Raw genomic sequence first — 13,337 nt, 5'->3', positions numbered from 1 at the left:
GGTTCAATAAATTCAGATCATCCCTCATGAAATATTTGACTGTTTTAAGAGATAGCATGAAACAAAACCTCATTAATTGTTGCATTCAGACTGACAGCCAAAGCACAGTTTGACTCATGGAAAAACGCTTCAGCTGAGGAACAAGGCCACTGGTTGAGATTGTGACCTTACGGTGACTGAAATGAAGTCCATGCTCATCTACCATTATGTTTACAGCTTTGATGACATTGTCAATGTTGTGAAATGGTTCTTCCATTCCCTACAAAACACATCCAACTCCATGAGAAACTGGAGACACTGGTTTAATCAGACCTTAAATATGATCTAAATATGTTGAATGCCATCACCGCCGTCAATGTCACCGAAGATTTTTTTTGTTTTTTACGACTTTGTAAAAGGTGAAAGAGGAGAAAGAAAAAAGAGTTTTGATGGTTCATAGAAGTCTCATAATTTAAGAAGTTTAGGTTACCTATTTTGTTAATATATTTACATAAATACATTAATTTTTAAAATTTTATGTATATTTTTTGTTAATTTAGTTTTTAAAAATTGAGGGTAAAACTGGGTTTTCATTATTATAAAACCTATATGACCAAACCTATCAAACTAAAGTTTAGATGGACATTTTTGTAAAAAATATTTTTTTTTTTCCAATTTCCTCATAAAATAAAGTGATCCATTCTATGAAATCTTATTTGATCAATCCTTCTAAAAGACAAGACAAAATGACTAAAATTTAGAACTAAACAAAATTATATACACTTGATTACAATCTTAATAAATGAGAACAATTAATTTGTTTTGTTCACAATCTTACCAAAAGAAAACCATAATATGGATATATTAGGAGGGAATCTTCTAAAAAATATTATTGGAAAAATCGAAAATCAAATATCATAAATCCAATTAAATCCAATTAGTTTATCTATAATCCAAACAACATTGACAATTAATTATAGTGTTTGGCTATAGTTTATGATAACTTTCTGACTAAAAAACTACTTTTCATGAGTTGATTTTTATAACTAACTTCAGTGGCACATTTCAAAATATTCTATTGAAATTTCAAAATATACTTCAATTTCAATCTTAAAAGAAAAGTACAGATGAAAGAATGTCCAAAATGTTTGAACTAATTACTAAAATTGCCACTGAATTGTTATATCGGGACACTTTATTGAAATTAGAAAGGACATAATTGTATATATTTTTTAAACCACTAATGGATCCGCGTGTATATCCTAATGAATCGGATCCTTGAAAAGAGAGAAAATAAAGAAAATAATAAGTAAATAAAAATGAAGTAGAAGAACTCAGATTCGAAATGAACAAATTCTAACTGATTCATGGATCAAAAGAAAATACATTTGTCTCCAACGATGATGTTTGGATTGTCTGTTTCCGTTTTTAAAATAATAAATTCCGACTTTGTTCGAATGTTTATTTGGTTTTTTTTTCTTTTTTTATTCTCGCTGGCAGCAGGATTAAGAAGGACTAAATCTTTCTTAACCCTTTGATAGGTTGTTGAACCAAAAACTTCTTGAGGCAACAAGATTGAGAGAGACTAATATTTTAGACTGAAAGAGGAACTGTTCATCTAGCCATGGTGATGTCTAGAGGAAGGAGTTTTCTCAATTGGGATTGAAGAAAAAGTTGGTTGTGTAAAGTTCTTTTCTTAATTGGAATCATCGGAGATCGAAATATTGGAGCTTCAGTTCGGCGGTTGTTGTTGGTGGAGTTTTACCCTGAAGATAGCTCAAGAAACACGTGGTGAGACACACGTCTCATTGGCTTTAACCTTTATGTAATCTTTTATTTTAACTTCAGACTTTATTCCAATTGTACTTTCATAGGCCTATGTTGGTTTTTAGTGAAATGTTGACAAACAAAAAAATGAACGTTTAACTAACAATTAAGCATACTCTCTACTTATTCTTTTTTTTTTTAAAAAAATTTTTGAACAACCATTCTCTACGTAGTTTATGCTATAAATATTGCCTAAACAAAAGAATCTAGAACCTCCTACAATAAACATTTTAAAAGGAATATTTATGTCGTTCCATTAAAATGTTGTAATCTTTCTTTAAACATGTTTATCATTCATTGTAATTGTTTGATTCGTTTGATTGGTCAATCATATATTAGATTTCCTAATTACTCTCCAGAATATTCTGAAACCGATACAATCAAAACCCTACACAAGTAACCCTTTATATATAAGAAGGTATATATATACTTGAACGATTAGTATATCCAAAATAATAAGAAGCTATAGTTGAAGCAATCTTCACTTCTGCAATTTACTCGGATACTATATCTTCGAAGACCGACTATATCAACTTCATGGATATGAAATTATTTCAGTTTGTGCTTGATGAAATGATAAATTCACTTGCTTGAATATGTTGAACATAGACAGATTTTTCTCTTTTGCAGGTTTATAGTTGTGTGTGCAAACGTGACTTGAGATTATGTGTTTGATGGTTTAGTTCCACAAAATGCGTTATCCATTGAACTGCAAAATATGAACAACATATATCTATATACTAATTTTTTTGTTGAAAAGTTTAACGAGGTATATATATATGGAGACCATCTTAGTTACAACACTAATGAGTAATGACTGTATACATTGATCAAAGGATTAGAGGATGAAATTGTTTTCTTTTAGGATCCGGTAAATCCAAAAGAGGTATCAAAACTTTGAGCTCATGATTTAATGGTAAATTTTTCATTTTTTTTTTTCATAAACCTTTTCAAAACTTTTTTTTTATTAGTATTAATCTAAAAACCTTCTTTTGTTTGTATATTTTTCTTTTTGGTAGATAATATTACCACCTAAAGAAGATTGTATGTTGAGGCATTCAAATGCCCTTAGTGTGTGTTTTGTATTATATCACATGATGAAGATTGGTTTGTTATTGCTTGCATCAGCGGGACTCGACCCACGAGTGCCTCCCAAAGTGAATGAGAGAAGTTGGGGACATGTGGCAGCTTAAAAATAACTCAAACTCATAGAGTTTATTCAAATTTTATCATTTAGTTTGTTTAAAAAAAAAACTAAATGGTGGGAACAGAAACGATACAAACATTAATTTAGTTTTTTGAACAATATGCTGAAAATTAAATAGGAAAGAAGTAATTTTTTTCATTCGAAGTTTTCTTTCACTTGTAAAAAAACAAAACATTTGCCCATTTTTGTAGAATTATATTACTATACATCCTAATATAAAGATTTTTTTGTAGAAAAAGAAAGCAGAAGGAAATTTTATATTACGGTTTATATTTTTACATTTTTTTAATATAGAGATGGGTTACATACTTACATACACAGGTTAGCCTATTTAATTTAACAATTTTGAAAGACGGCATGCATCATCCATGAGATATGATCATAGTTTAGAGAAAATGATCATCTACATGCAAAAATAATTGGTGAATTCAAATTAAAAAAAAATAATAATAATAATAATAATAATATACTAGGTTCTAACCTAGTAATATATTAGGATATAAAAGAAAATAAGTAAATAACATAGAATTACCCCGATATTAGCATAGAACCCCCCGTAACAGTATGATGGTTTTTTAACCAAATCAAACTTTACCGAATGAAATTTTAGGTTAAGTAACCCAAATGATCCATTATCAAAAAAAGTTTGGGCCAAAGACCCGTTAAAGTTTTTCTTCTTCTTGCCGTTATTAGGCTTCGTGAGCTGTATATATCCGCAACTTAACCCTTTCTTTCTCAATCTTTTTATTTCAGAAGTCGAGGTTATTAATAAGAAAAAGAAAAAAATTAAAGAGACGGAGGAGTTATCCATCCGTTCTGAAGATGGACAGACCTACGCCGAAACGACGGTTGAGTAGTCCGGATCGTGAGTCTGCAAAGGCCCTGCGTTCGAGTTTGATTCTGCAGCCAAAAGGCGGATCTCCGTTGCTGATGCTGTCTCAAGAAAAGGCGGATGGTTGTCGTGTGTACAACCCAGCCGATGATACGGTTTACGAGACGAAGAGTGACCTTTCAGGGTATCGATTCGTGGCAAGCTCCGGTAAGTGGTTTCTGGTGATAGATTCTCGATTGAAACTCTATATTATAGATGTGTTTGGCGAGGAGGAGAGGATCGATCTTCCTGGACTAGAAAAATTCAGGGGTTATTTTGAGATTGAGCGAGAAGGAGAAGATAAAATCAGACATGTATTGATCGGTACTTCATCTCGAACGGATCCTTCTACTGCCGAAGATGTGAGAGGTCGTTTGTGGGTCGAGGACAAGAAAGGAGGAGACTACGTTGTCTTGTGGCATTTCGAAATGAGCAATTACATAGCGTTTTGCAAGAAAGGGGATGATCATTACCGCGAGATTTCAACACGGGACGGTGTTCTCAGGGATTTACGAGGCGTAAAAGATATGCTCCTTAAAGGTCACGATCTTTACATCTTTGCCACCCGTGGTTTCGTTCGACACTTGGATTTGTCTCGACGGCACGATGGTTTCATTGATGTGTCCGAGAAGCATAGTTTTCCAATGTGGCTGCCACCTCTTAGTAGGGATGAAATGGAAAGAATCAACAAATATAAGATCATCTCATCTAACCAAAGCATTGCTGTTACAAGCTCTGGTCAGGTTTTGATTGTCTTTACTTACGAGTTAACTTCAAAGGATAGGGTGTTCCACCTCTACAAGAGGGATCCTAAAGTTCTTTACCCGACTACCTATGACACCATGCTTGTTGAGGTACATTCTCTTGGTGATGAGGCCCTCTTTTTGGATTTGGGTATCACCGTGCCTGCTGATCATACCCTTGGTATTGAGCCTAACTCCATCTATTTCACCCGCGGTGATCGTATCCGTCACCGCCAAACTTCATCCCTCGACATCTGTGTGTTCAGTCTTACCACAAAGACCGTCAAACGCTACCCCTGTCTCGATGGCTTAAACATCAAGGATGCTCAGTGGTTTCTTCCCTCCTCTTGATTCTTACGTTCCTCATGGTTTCCTCCCTCGGCCTTGCTCTGTTTCTTTCTGCTGCAAACTCTGGTGTTGTTGACACACATTTCCAGACTCTACTTTGTTATCATCTTTTGCTTTTGATGTATAATCTATGACATATTGCTGTGGTGTTTAAATATCTTTGACTTTATGTTCCAAATTTCAAGACAACCTGTGGTGTTTATGTTTGATGGTAAGGTGTACAACTTATTTCAAGATCAAGTTACTTTATGACATATTGCTGTGGTGTTTAAATATCTCCTCCTTTCATTGAGGTTAATCCTCCCGTAGTATATATATCCATGTCAAGACTGATGACTCAAAGAAAAGATACAACAGCCTCATGCAACAACTATTCATTTTACTGTCAACCAAAGCTTTTCGTTCACATTAATTGACAGTTTCCCTTCATAAACCCCAACTCTTCTCTTTCCTTTCCTAAACCTCAAAAACGCCCTGTTTTGTGTCAAAAGTTATAAGGGATTCCATAAGCCGCAGTATCCAACTTCGCTGCAGGATCTTTGTCTACAAGTAGTGGCATCAACTCCACACTCTTTGTTGCTCCAACACCTATGATTGATTTTCTCGTCAGGGACATGGCAAGCACTCTCTCTGTGTTGCTCAGGACGTCTAGAGTTGAGAGCTATCGATGGACATACTTGCAGTGACAATGCGCTAGCTCCACTTTCCCATGCCCCTCTCTGCAAATTCGCAAGTTCCTAGTTTAGCAGAAGCAGAGGAAGGAATAATAATGCATTTAGACTCCATTTTGGTTCTTTTAATGCCCGCCCTTCTGTCTATCAACTAAAAAATAACATTACTATGCACACTTATTAATATGCAGTGTAACTAAACTAAACTATGCATACAAGTCTTATTTCTTCAAAAATGAACAGAGCTGGATCAAGTGACTGACCTTTGAAAGCGTCCAGTTGCCTGAGAAATAACTTTTTGGTAGTTTCTCATGCCAGGAGCTCACAACTTGAATAGGGTGGCCCTCGGTTGTAAATATATAATTCCTTTTGGCCACAAATGAATCACCGAAGAGGAGATATAAGTACTTGCACCCGCGAATGTGAGATAACAACCAATGTGATGTTCTGACATTGTATAGGTAAGAAATGAATGACGTGTAAGAAAGTGAACGTTCATATCACGTTTCAGCAAGAAAGAAACTGTGCTGATGATCTTCCAATTGCATGGTCGTCACATCTCTAACACTTGCAAATCCCCCTGGAGTAGACAAACCAGATAACAAAAGGTTGACAATAATTTGACCAGAAAGGTGGCAAAAAGTAACTACATTTTCATTAGCATAAAGATACAAAGAACTGATGTTTAATAATGATGAGTTAGTTATTCAGCAAAACCAGGGTAGAGTTGAGGAGTAATAGATGACTAAAGTTTAGATATACTTCAGAGAAAACAAAGCAATAAAGTTTGAACTCTATACCTCTATTATTGGTGAGAAAGTACATCTAAGAAATCCCAGAAAGGCAGTTCTAATGGAATATTGAATCCTTGCAGAATGGCACCCCTTAACCGTCTCAATATTTGGGTGAAAATCCAGCAGAACAGAGAGGACAGTGTTGTAGTGGACAGTCCTCTTCCTTGCTACCACCGCGAGACTGCGAAAGATAAGCTACTGTCAGATATGATATCAGTGCTTACACAGGAAATTTTCAAAATTGCAAATTATTCAAGTATGCCTCTTACGTGCATGTCCTAATGAATCACTGCACATCTCAGAAAACAAAAATAACTATACTGACGTCAATGAAACAACCCTAGGTGCGAGGCGCTGCTTTTAATATATATACAATTATCTAACATAAAAGATACTAGAGTTTGATATAACTTTATTGAGCAACCATTCCTGTGAGAAACTTTGCTCATGATTTCTGCAGCATACAACACCGCGAATAAACTCCTTAACAGCATGAAACTATCCTCAATCTGAATTTTAACATATCTCATTTTAACATGTCTGGAAGCTAGCATATCTCAAAAATTTCCTGCAATTACAGACTAACTACCGGCATAATACAAAAAGATGATTTGTTACCATTACCAAAGCAACAATATGATATATTTTCACGTACTTTTTACTTTAAGACAGCACCATTAACAAAGCATTAGGAAAAAACCGAAAAATCAAAAACCATCACTCTAAACAATGTCTCTCCTCTCAATATTTGACATTGATCTTTCTCGAAAATAGTCCCCTCAGACATTAAATGGCAATATTAGTTCAAACAAAGAAAAACATCTGCTAGGTAATTAGTACTTTTAAAGATTTTTTCAAAAGTGACAAATTAGTTTGCTATGCAGAGATTTCCCAAGTTAAACTGAAGGGGCTCTCTCAAACAGAGAAGGAACCTTGACAGTTCAAACTGATTAGCGATATACCACCTAATGGAAATGACAACCATGAGATAACTTCAATATCCATCTAAAGAGTAACACATAATAGAAGATCAAGCAGCAAAATGTATGTAAGACATGATCAACCATACAAATATCCACCTAATACTATAAATGGAGAAGAAACATTCATCAAAACAGCAGGAAAAAAACACTAACAGAGTTTCAGCTAAAAAAGAGGGATCGCAAAAATAGTAACAGGTAAAAGCACAACTAACATCATTATGAATGTAAAGAAAAGTAACTACACAAGAATGATGGGACGTATTCAGAAACATACCAACTAATAACAGATATCGTCAGTGCACCCGGTATACGATTAGCTGACTGTATGAAATCTACTAAGATGCCAAATGTCCTATTTGCTTCAGACATGAGCGTTGCTGGATTCAGAATGGGGTGACCGCCAGCAAGCCAGGAAATATTGAACATCTGTCTACTTCCTGTAGTAGAATAGGAAAAGTTGGCATGCGAGTAACGAAATGCACAAATCATGTATTGTGCGGTTCCAGATTCATACTATATGATCGGAATTTAAGAAAAAACTGCATGATCAGAACATAATACCTTCGCTGGAAACTTTCTCAGGATCAGATGCATCAGGAGTAAAGAGCAAAATGAATGTCTCCATAAACTTTAGCGCAAGAATTTTCACCCCTACACAGCCAGGCTATTATGACAGAACAACAGACTTTAAGTTAGAAAACCTTAAATTGACAAAGAAGCAGAATGAATACTCAACCAAAGATCAAACCTCACGAGAGGAACAGACATACAAAAAGAAGAAGCTATAAACAGCCAGCATACCTCCAATGCAGCGGAAAAGACAGCATCTTTGAACTTAACCATCCATGTCCATAGTTCCCCACACCAACGATCAACGTTACCATGATGATGGAACTGCATGGATCATTAAGATTAGTATATATCAGCGAGAGTAATAGGGAATATCAATGCTAAATATTATGTTCATTGTTGTGGTGACTATACAGGAACACCCACAAAGATCTCAAAGCTTTATTAATATATAAAATTAAACTAATAAACTTCAAATATAGTAGAAAATCAAGGGAAAGACATCAGAAACCCAACAAAACGTAAACAGGAAATTAGCAAACTTGCCCTGCTTTTATTCTATTCACTATTTCATATGACCCTAAAGCCTTATGACACTAGCTTTAAATTTTCAAATAGGTAGCACCAACATAAAAAACAACCGAAGTTTTGAAAACGGAAAATAAGAGGACTGATTCCATGGGTTAACAGTTCAATTCCATAACCAACTATGAGTATGTAAGACACCTTAGCTGGTAGTTATTGACTACAATCGTAAGATTTTGCAAAGAGACAAAGAAGGAATCTCAAAACAACATATGTGTATAAAAGAACATAACCAACTTGAGAAAAAAAAAAGTACGGACCTGCATTGCCATCTCCTCCAAGATGCTGCAGAAGAAAGTGGTGCCAGCAGAAATGGATTTCTTTGCAATAACTGGATCCTCGTCCTTTGATAAGACTAGTAAGACATTCACTAGAACATAAGAATGATCCAGCATCCTCAAACCAACCTCTTCAATGATCCTGCCAGCCAGAAGAATCGATCAACCAGTCTCTTACCTTGTCAGACAAATTAATCACCATGAATAGCTACACCCCCAAAGTAAAGTAGACTAAGAACCTAGTTTATTTAACACAAACTTGCGATAATTCAACTATGCCTAAGTACTAAAACAGAAATGGACGACTAATAACCACAATATTGCTGAGGAAGTTTCAAATCTATCGCACCAAAAAACAAAACAATCATGCCGACTAGAGAAATCGTAAGCAAAATTTCTACAACACAACAGCTACGATTGGAAATATCAAACACTTTTCCAGATTGGGAAAAATCCAGAAGAACCCTAAACACGCAACAAAGTACATAAAAATTCTTCTACAAGTTCGTGTGCAGAGCAAGGGAAAATATCAGCAGAAGGAAGTATTCAACAAGATAAGAATCGTAGAAATTGCAAAGGGACTCACTCGATAAGGGATTTGCGAACTAGAATTTCACGGGATAAGTGGAGTTCTGCGAGATAGGGGAATATCTCAGCAGACGAAGACGGCTCCAATGACAGCAAAATCTCCTTAACCTGCCTGAGAGACGAGAGCTTCACAGCCAAATCGCCATGGTTATTGGCAGCGGCGAGGAGAGATAGCGTCTGTGCCCTCGCTGTCGCAGCAGCCGGAGCCGCCATTGCTGGATTCTAGATTCGTCCGACGGAATTGTCAAGGTAGAAAATACGGGGTGCCTCCGCAGTTGGCGCTTATCTTTTAGGGTTTTTCAAAGGTTGAAGAAGAAGAATCTCGGCGACACAGACGCGGCAGCACACAGAGCAATTAGGCAAATTTTACACAAATACAAAAATGCTGGAGAACACCCGGATGGCTTCAATTTTAATTCCGCCATACACACAAGCACCTTGTCGTTTTATCTCTTGGTAGTTGCAATGAGTGCCGTTTTTTGTTCACCTAACCAAAAAGCTCCTTTAAACAGTTTTCAAATGACAAACCGTTTGGTTCTAGTCTTCTTCTAGTAACACGATCTTAGCACAGTTTTTAAGACAGTTGAAATTGAATCAGCTTCTTTTCTTTCTTTTTTTTCCTCTCTATTGCAGAAATTTACATTATCAAGCTAATATAAAATGCGGAAATATTATTAAAGCCAAGCAACAAAATTCAGCGATATGAACTTCAACTAGCTTTATTGAATTAGTTGTAATTAATTATGTGGAAACAGAATCGATTATGTCTCGCTAAGAAGCCTAAGCATCGCATTGTCAATAAAAAAAGTATGCAGTCATGAACGAAATGTCGTCGCAATACTGTCTACTTTTCTTAAGATCCAAAGATAACTGCCTCATCTTGAAGTTGTACGTAAGATCCATCCCCACATCGATCGGGCAAGAGACAAGCGAAAATAAAACACATTCTGGAGAAAGCATGGGGAACATATGAGTTCAGGCTTGTTGATGTAGTATGTTCTCAATATCAAGTATAGGAAGGACTCGTAGTGCATTCAACAAAGTGTCTTCTAACTCCACTATACCCCAATAATATTTTGATCATTCAAATGGGTACGTGCTAGCTACTAGTCTAGTAGAGGATTTGAATAGATTATGTGGCGTCTATGTATGCTCGATCCTTTGCTTAGTGGGAGACTAGAGACAAATGTCATACATGATGCATAATTTATCTAGGGGATGCAGCTAATAAACGATAAAGATAAAACAAAGAGATGTATAATCTATATATAATAGCAAACTCATTTTTTTGTCATCTTTCTAATCCAACGGTTGAGGTTAGTCTTTATCTTTATCGAGGGGCTGTGATTTTTTATGTTTGCTAAAAGTCACTAAACCAAGAATGTGTCTTTCAATCGCAACCTTTTGTTCAAGTTTATGTGAAGCATCACCTCTTTCTACTAAACCAAAAGATGTGTCTTTCAATTGCAACCTTTTGTTCACGTTTATGTGAAGCATCGCCTCTTTTTATTCTCATTTTTCACCACCTTTAATTGTGCCTCTTCATACTGATTTATATACCTAAACGTAAACAACCATGAAACAAAAAGTGGTGTTGTTCCCTCTTCTGAAAGTTGTATTAGTTTTCGTGAATTGTGATTCCTTTTGTCACAACCTCGTCGTAGACTCACTTCTGACTAGCGACACGCAGTCGGTTTTGGTTGCGATTCTTTATTCTCACAAGGCACACCTTTTCACAGTTTTGATTTTATTCCGTTTTGTCTAGTAGCATCTTAAAAATTCGTTATTCCTCCTGAGAAACTTCATATTTCTCACCTTTAATTTTTGTTGATTCATAAATTAGGAAAGTAATGTAACCACATGATAATTAGATATTAAGCCATGTAGATTATAAATATCGCCTAAATTTTCATACGAAAAATTTATTGGAGTACAAGAGTATATGTTTATAAGTTTAAGGTCCTCTATGTAAATATATATAAACCCTAGTCTCCCTCTGTTAGTATATATATGTCTGTAACCTCTCACATTGTATAATAAGAAAGATATTCATTCCTTATATGGTATCAAAGCCCAACGATCATAACCTAAAACCTAAATTTTTCTTTTCACGCCGCCTCCCTACAACTCCATGCAATGGCTACATCAAGCAATACCTCTCCCTCCACTGGTGATGTTATCTTAACCTCGACGCAGCCTCTCTTCAACGTCAACACTGCCAATGTCACGAAACTTACCGAAACCAACTACCTCATGTGGAGTCTGTAGATCCATGCCTTGATTGATGGTTATCAGCTTGCTGGTTACCTAGATGGATCTACTCCTCCACCTCCTCCCACGGTAACAACGGCTGACTCCACCACACCAAATCCGGACTTTGTCTTCTGGAAACGTCAAGACCGTCTTCTCTACAGCGCCTTACTTGGTGCCATGTCGCCTTCCGTTCAACCTATGGTGTCACGTGCTCAAACTGTTGCTGAGGTTTGGGAGACTCTTGCTGACACTTTTGCCAAACCAAGTCGTGGCCATGTTCAACAGATTAAGAATCAAATCAAGGTATGGACGAAGGGTGGTAAATCTATTGATGAATATGTTCGTGCTCTTGTTGTTCGCTTTGATGAACTTGCAGTTCTTGGTAAACCTCTTGATCGTGAAGATCAAATTGAGAAGATCCTTGAAGGCCTTCCCGATGATTACAAACCAGTCATTGACCAGATTGAGAGCAAAGATGCTACTCCCACCGTCACCGATGTGCATGAGCAACTCCGCAACCGTGAATCTCGACTCCTTGCTGCTGCTGCTGCTCAACCTACTCCGTTTCCTGCGTCTGCTAATATTGTTCAACACCGCCAAGCTTGCCACAACACCAACAATAACAACAACAACAACTCCAACAGGAACACCAATCGGTTTTCCTCATCTCAGCAGCGAAATAACTATGGTAACTGGTCACACAACACCAACAACAACAACAGTCACTCCAAGCCATACCTTGGTAAGTGTCAAATCTGCAACGTTCATGGTCACAGTGCTCGCCGCTGCCCTCAGCTTAACTCGTTTCAGTCCTCCTCACAACGACAAACGAGTCCCTTCACTCCATGGCAACCTCGAGCCCACATGGCTGTACTCGACAGTGGAGCAACGCATCACATAACCTCCGATCTCAACAGCCTATCCCTTCACCAACCATACAATGGTGGCGATGATCTAGTCATTGCTGATGGCTCCACAATGCCAATCACTCATATCGGTTCTATATTACAACCCTCTCAAACTCGTACTTTACTATTAGATAAAGTTTTATGTGTTCCCAATATCCACAAGAGTCTTATCTCTGTGTACCGCCTTTGCAATGCTAACCAAGTATCTGTGGAATTCTTTCTGGCATCTTTTCAGGTGAAGGATCTCAGTACGGGGGTCCCATTACTCCAAGGTCGGACAACTAATGAGCTCTATGTATGGCCAATGGCGAATCCCAAAGCTGTTGCAATGTTATCTTCTGCTGGACCAAGATCGACCCTCCTCTCATGGCACTCTCGTTTAGGCCATCCCTCACCTCCTATTCTTAATAATATTATTTCGAAATTTTCTCTTCCTGTTGCTTCTTCTACTCCAAAACCTATGTCATGTTCTGATTGTTTCATTAATAAAACACATAAACTCCCTTTTTCACAATCTACAATTACCTCCACCCGTCCCCTTGAATACATTTATTCCGATGTTTGGACCTCCCCTATACTTTCTCCAGAAAATTACAAATACTACCTTGTTCTTATAGACCACTACACTCGATACACATGGCTTTATCCACTAAAACGTAAATCTGATGTCCACACTGTTTTCACCGCCTACACAGCTCTTGTTGAAAACCGTTTCCAAACACGTATTGGCAC

At 36.7% G+C, this 13,337-nt stretch overlaps 2 protein-coding genes across 4 annotated transcripts; one reads left to right on the top strand and one right to left on the bottom strand.

Moving 5' to 3' along the window:
* Window positions 1-3,750: 3,750 nt before the first annotated feature.
* LOC104741363 (uncharacterized) lies at window positions 3,751-10,011 on the bottom strand. 3 transcript variants are annotated; one of them, XM_087483426.1, is made up of 8 exons: window positions 9,443-10,011; window positions 8,839-8,998; window positions 8,225-8,317; window positions 7,985-8,087; window positions 7,698-7,860; window positions 6,447-6,621; window positions 5,910-6,226; window positions 3,751-5,694 (listed from the first exon to the last, which is right to left on the bottom strand). In XM_087483426.1, exons 1-7 carry the CDS (start codon window positions 9,655-9,657, stop codon window positions 6,200-6,202), a joined length of 936 nt encoding a protein of 311 aa, XP_087339552.1. In that variant the 5' UTR covers window positions 9,658-10,011; the 3' UTR covers window positions 3,751-5,694; window positions 5,910-6,199. The 3 variants fall into 3 exon arrangements, with proteins under 3 accessions (XP_087339552.1, XP_087339553.1, XP_087339554.1); XM_087483427.1 differs by having other exon boundaries at window positions 5,238-5,712; window positions 9,443-9,831; XM_087483428.1 differs by having other exon boundaries at window positions 5,238-5,694; window positions 8,839-9,034; window positions 9,443-9,828.
* Window positions 3,836-5,229, top strand: LOC104743559 (F-box protein At5g25290). The gene has a single exon (XM_019235512.2). The coding sequence runs from the start codon at window positions 3,836-3,838 to the stop codon at window positions 4,976-4,978; it is 1,143 nt and encodes a 380-aa protein (XP_019091057.2). The 3' UTR covers window positions 4,979-5,229.
* Window positions 10,012-13,337: the final 3,326 nt, after the last annotated feature.

This window comes from Camelina sativa, chromosome 14, assembly GCF_030686135.1.
Source record: "Camelina sativa cultivar CO46 ecotype springtype chromosome 14, ASM3068613v1".
NCBI lineage: Eukaryota > Viridiplantae > Streptophyta > Magnoliopsida > Brassicales > Brassicaceae > Camelina > Camelina sativa.
Note: the sequence above shows the minus strand (reverse complement) of the source record. Positions and strands in the feature narration are given on the sequence as shown.

Coding starts and splice junctions, on each gene's coding strand:
- LOC104743559 (XM_019235512.2), top strand. CDS start 3,836: ATGGACAGACCTACGCCGAAACGACGGTTGAGTAGTCCGGATCGTGAG.
- LOC104741363 (XM_087483426.1), bottom strand. CDS start 9,657: ATGGCGGCTCCGGCTGCTGCGACAGCGAGGGCACAGACGCTATCTCTC. Junction 8,318..8,838: donor TGGAGGAGATGGCAATGCAG/GTCCGTACTTTT, acceptor TGATCCATGCAG/TTCCATCATCATGGTAACGT. Junction 7,861..7,984: donor TGAGAAAGTTTCCAGCGAAG/GTATTATGTTCT, acceptor ATTCTACTACAG/GAAGTAGACAGATGTTCAAT.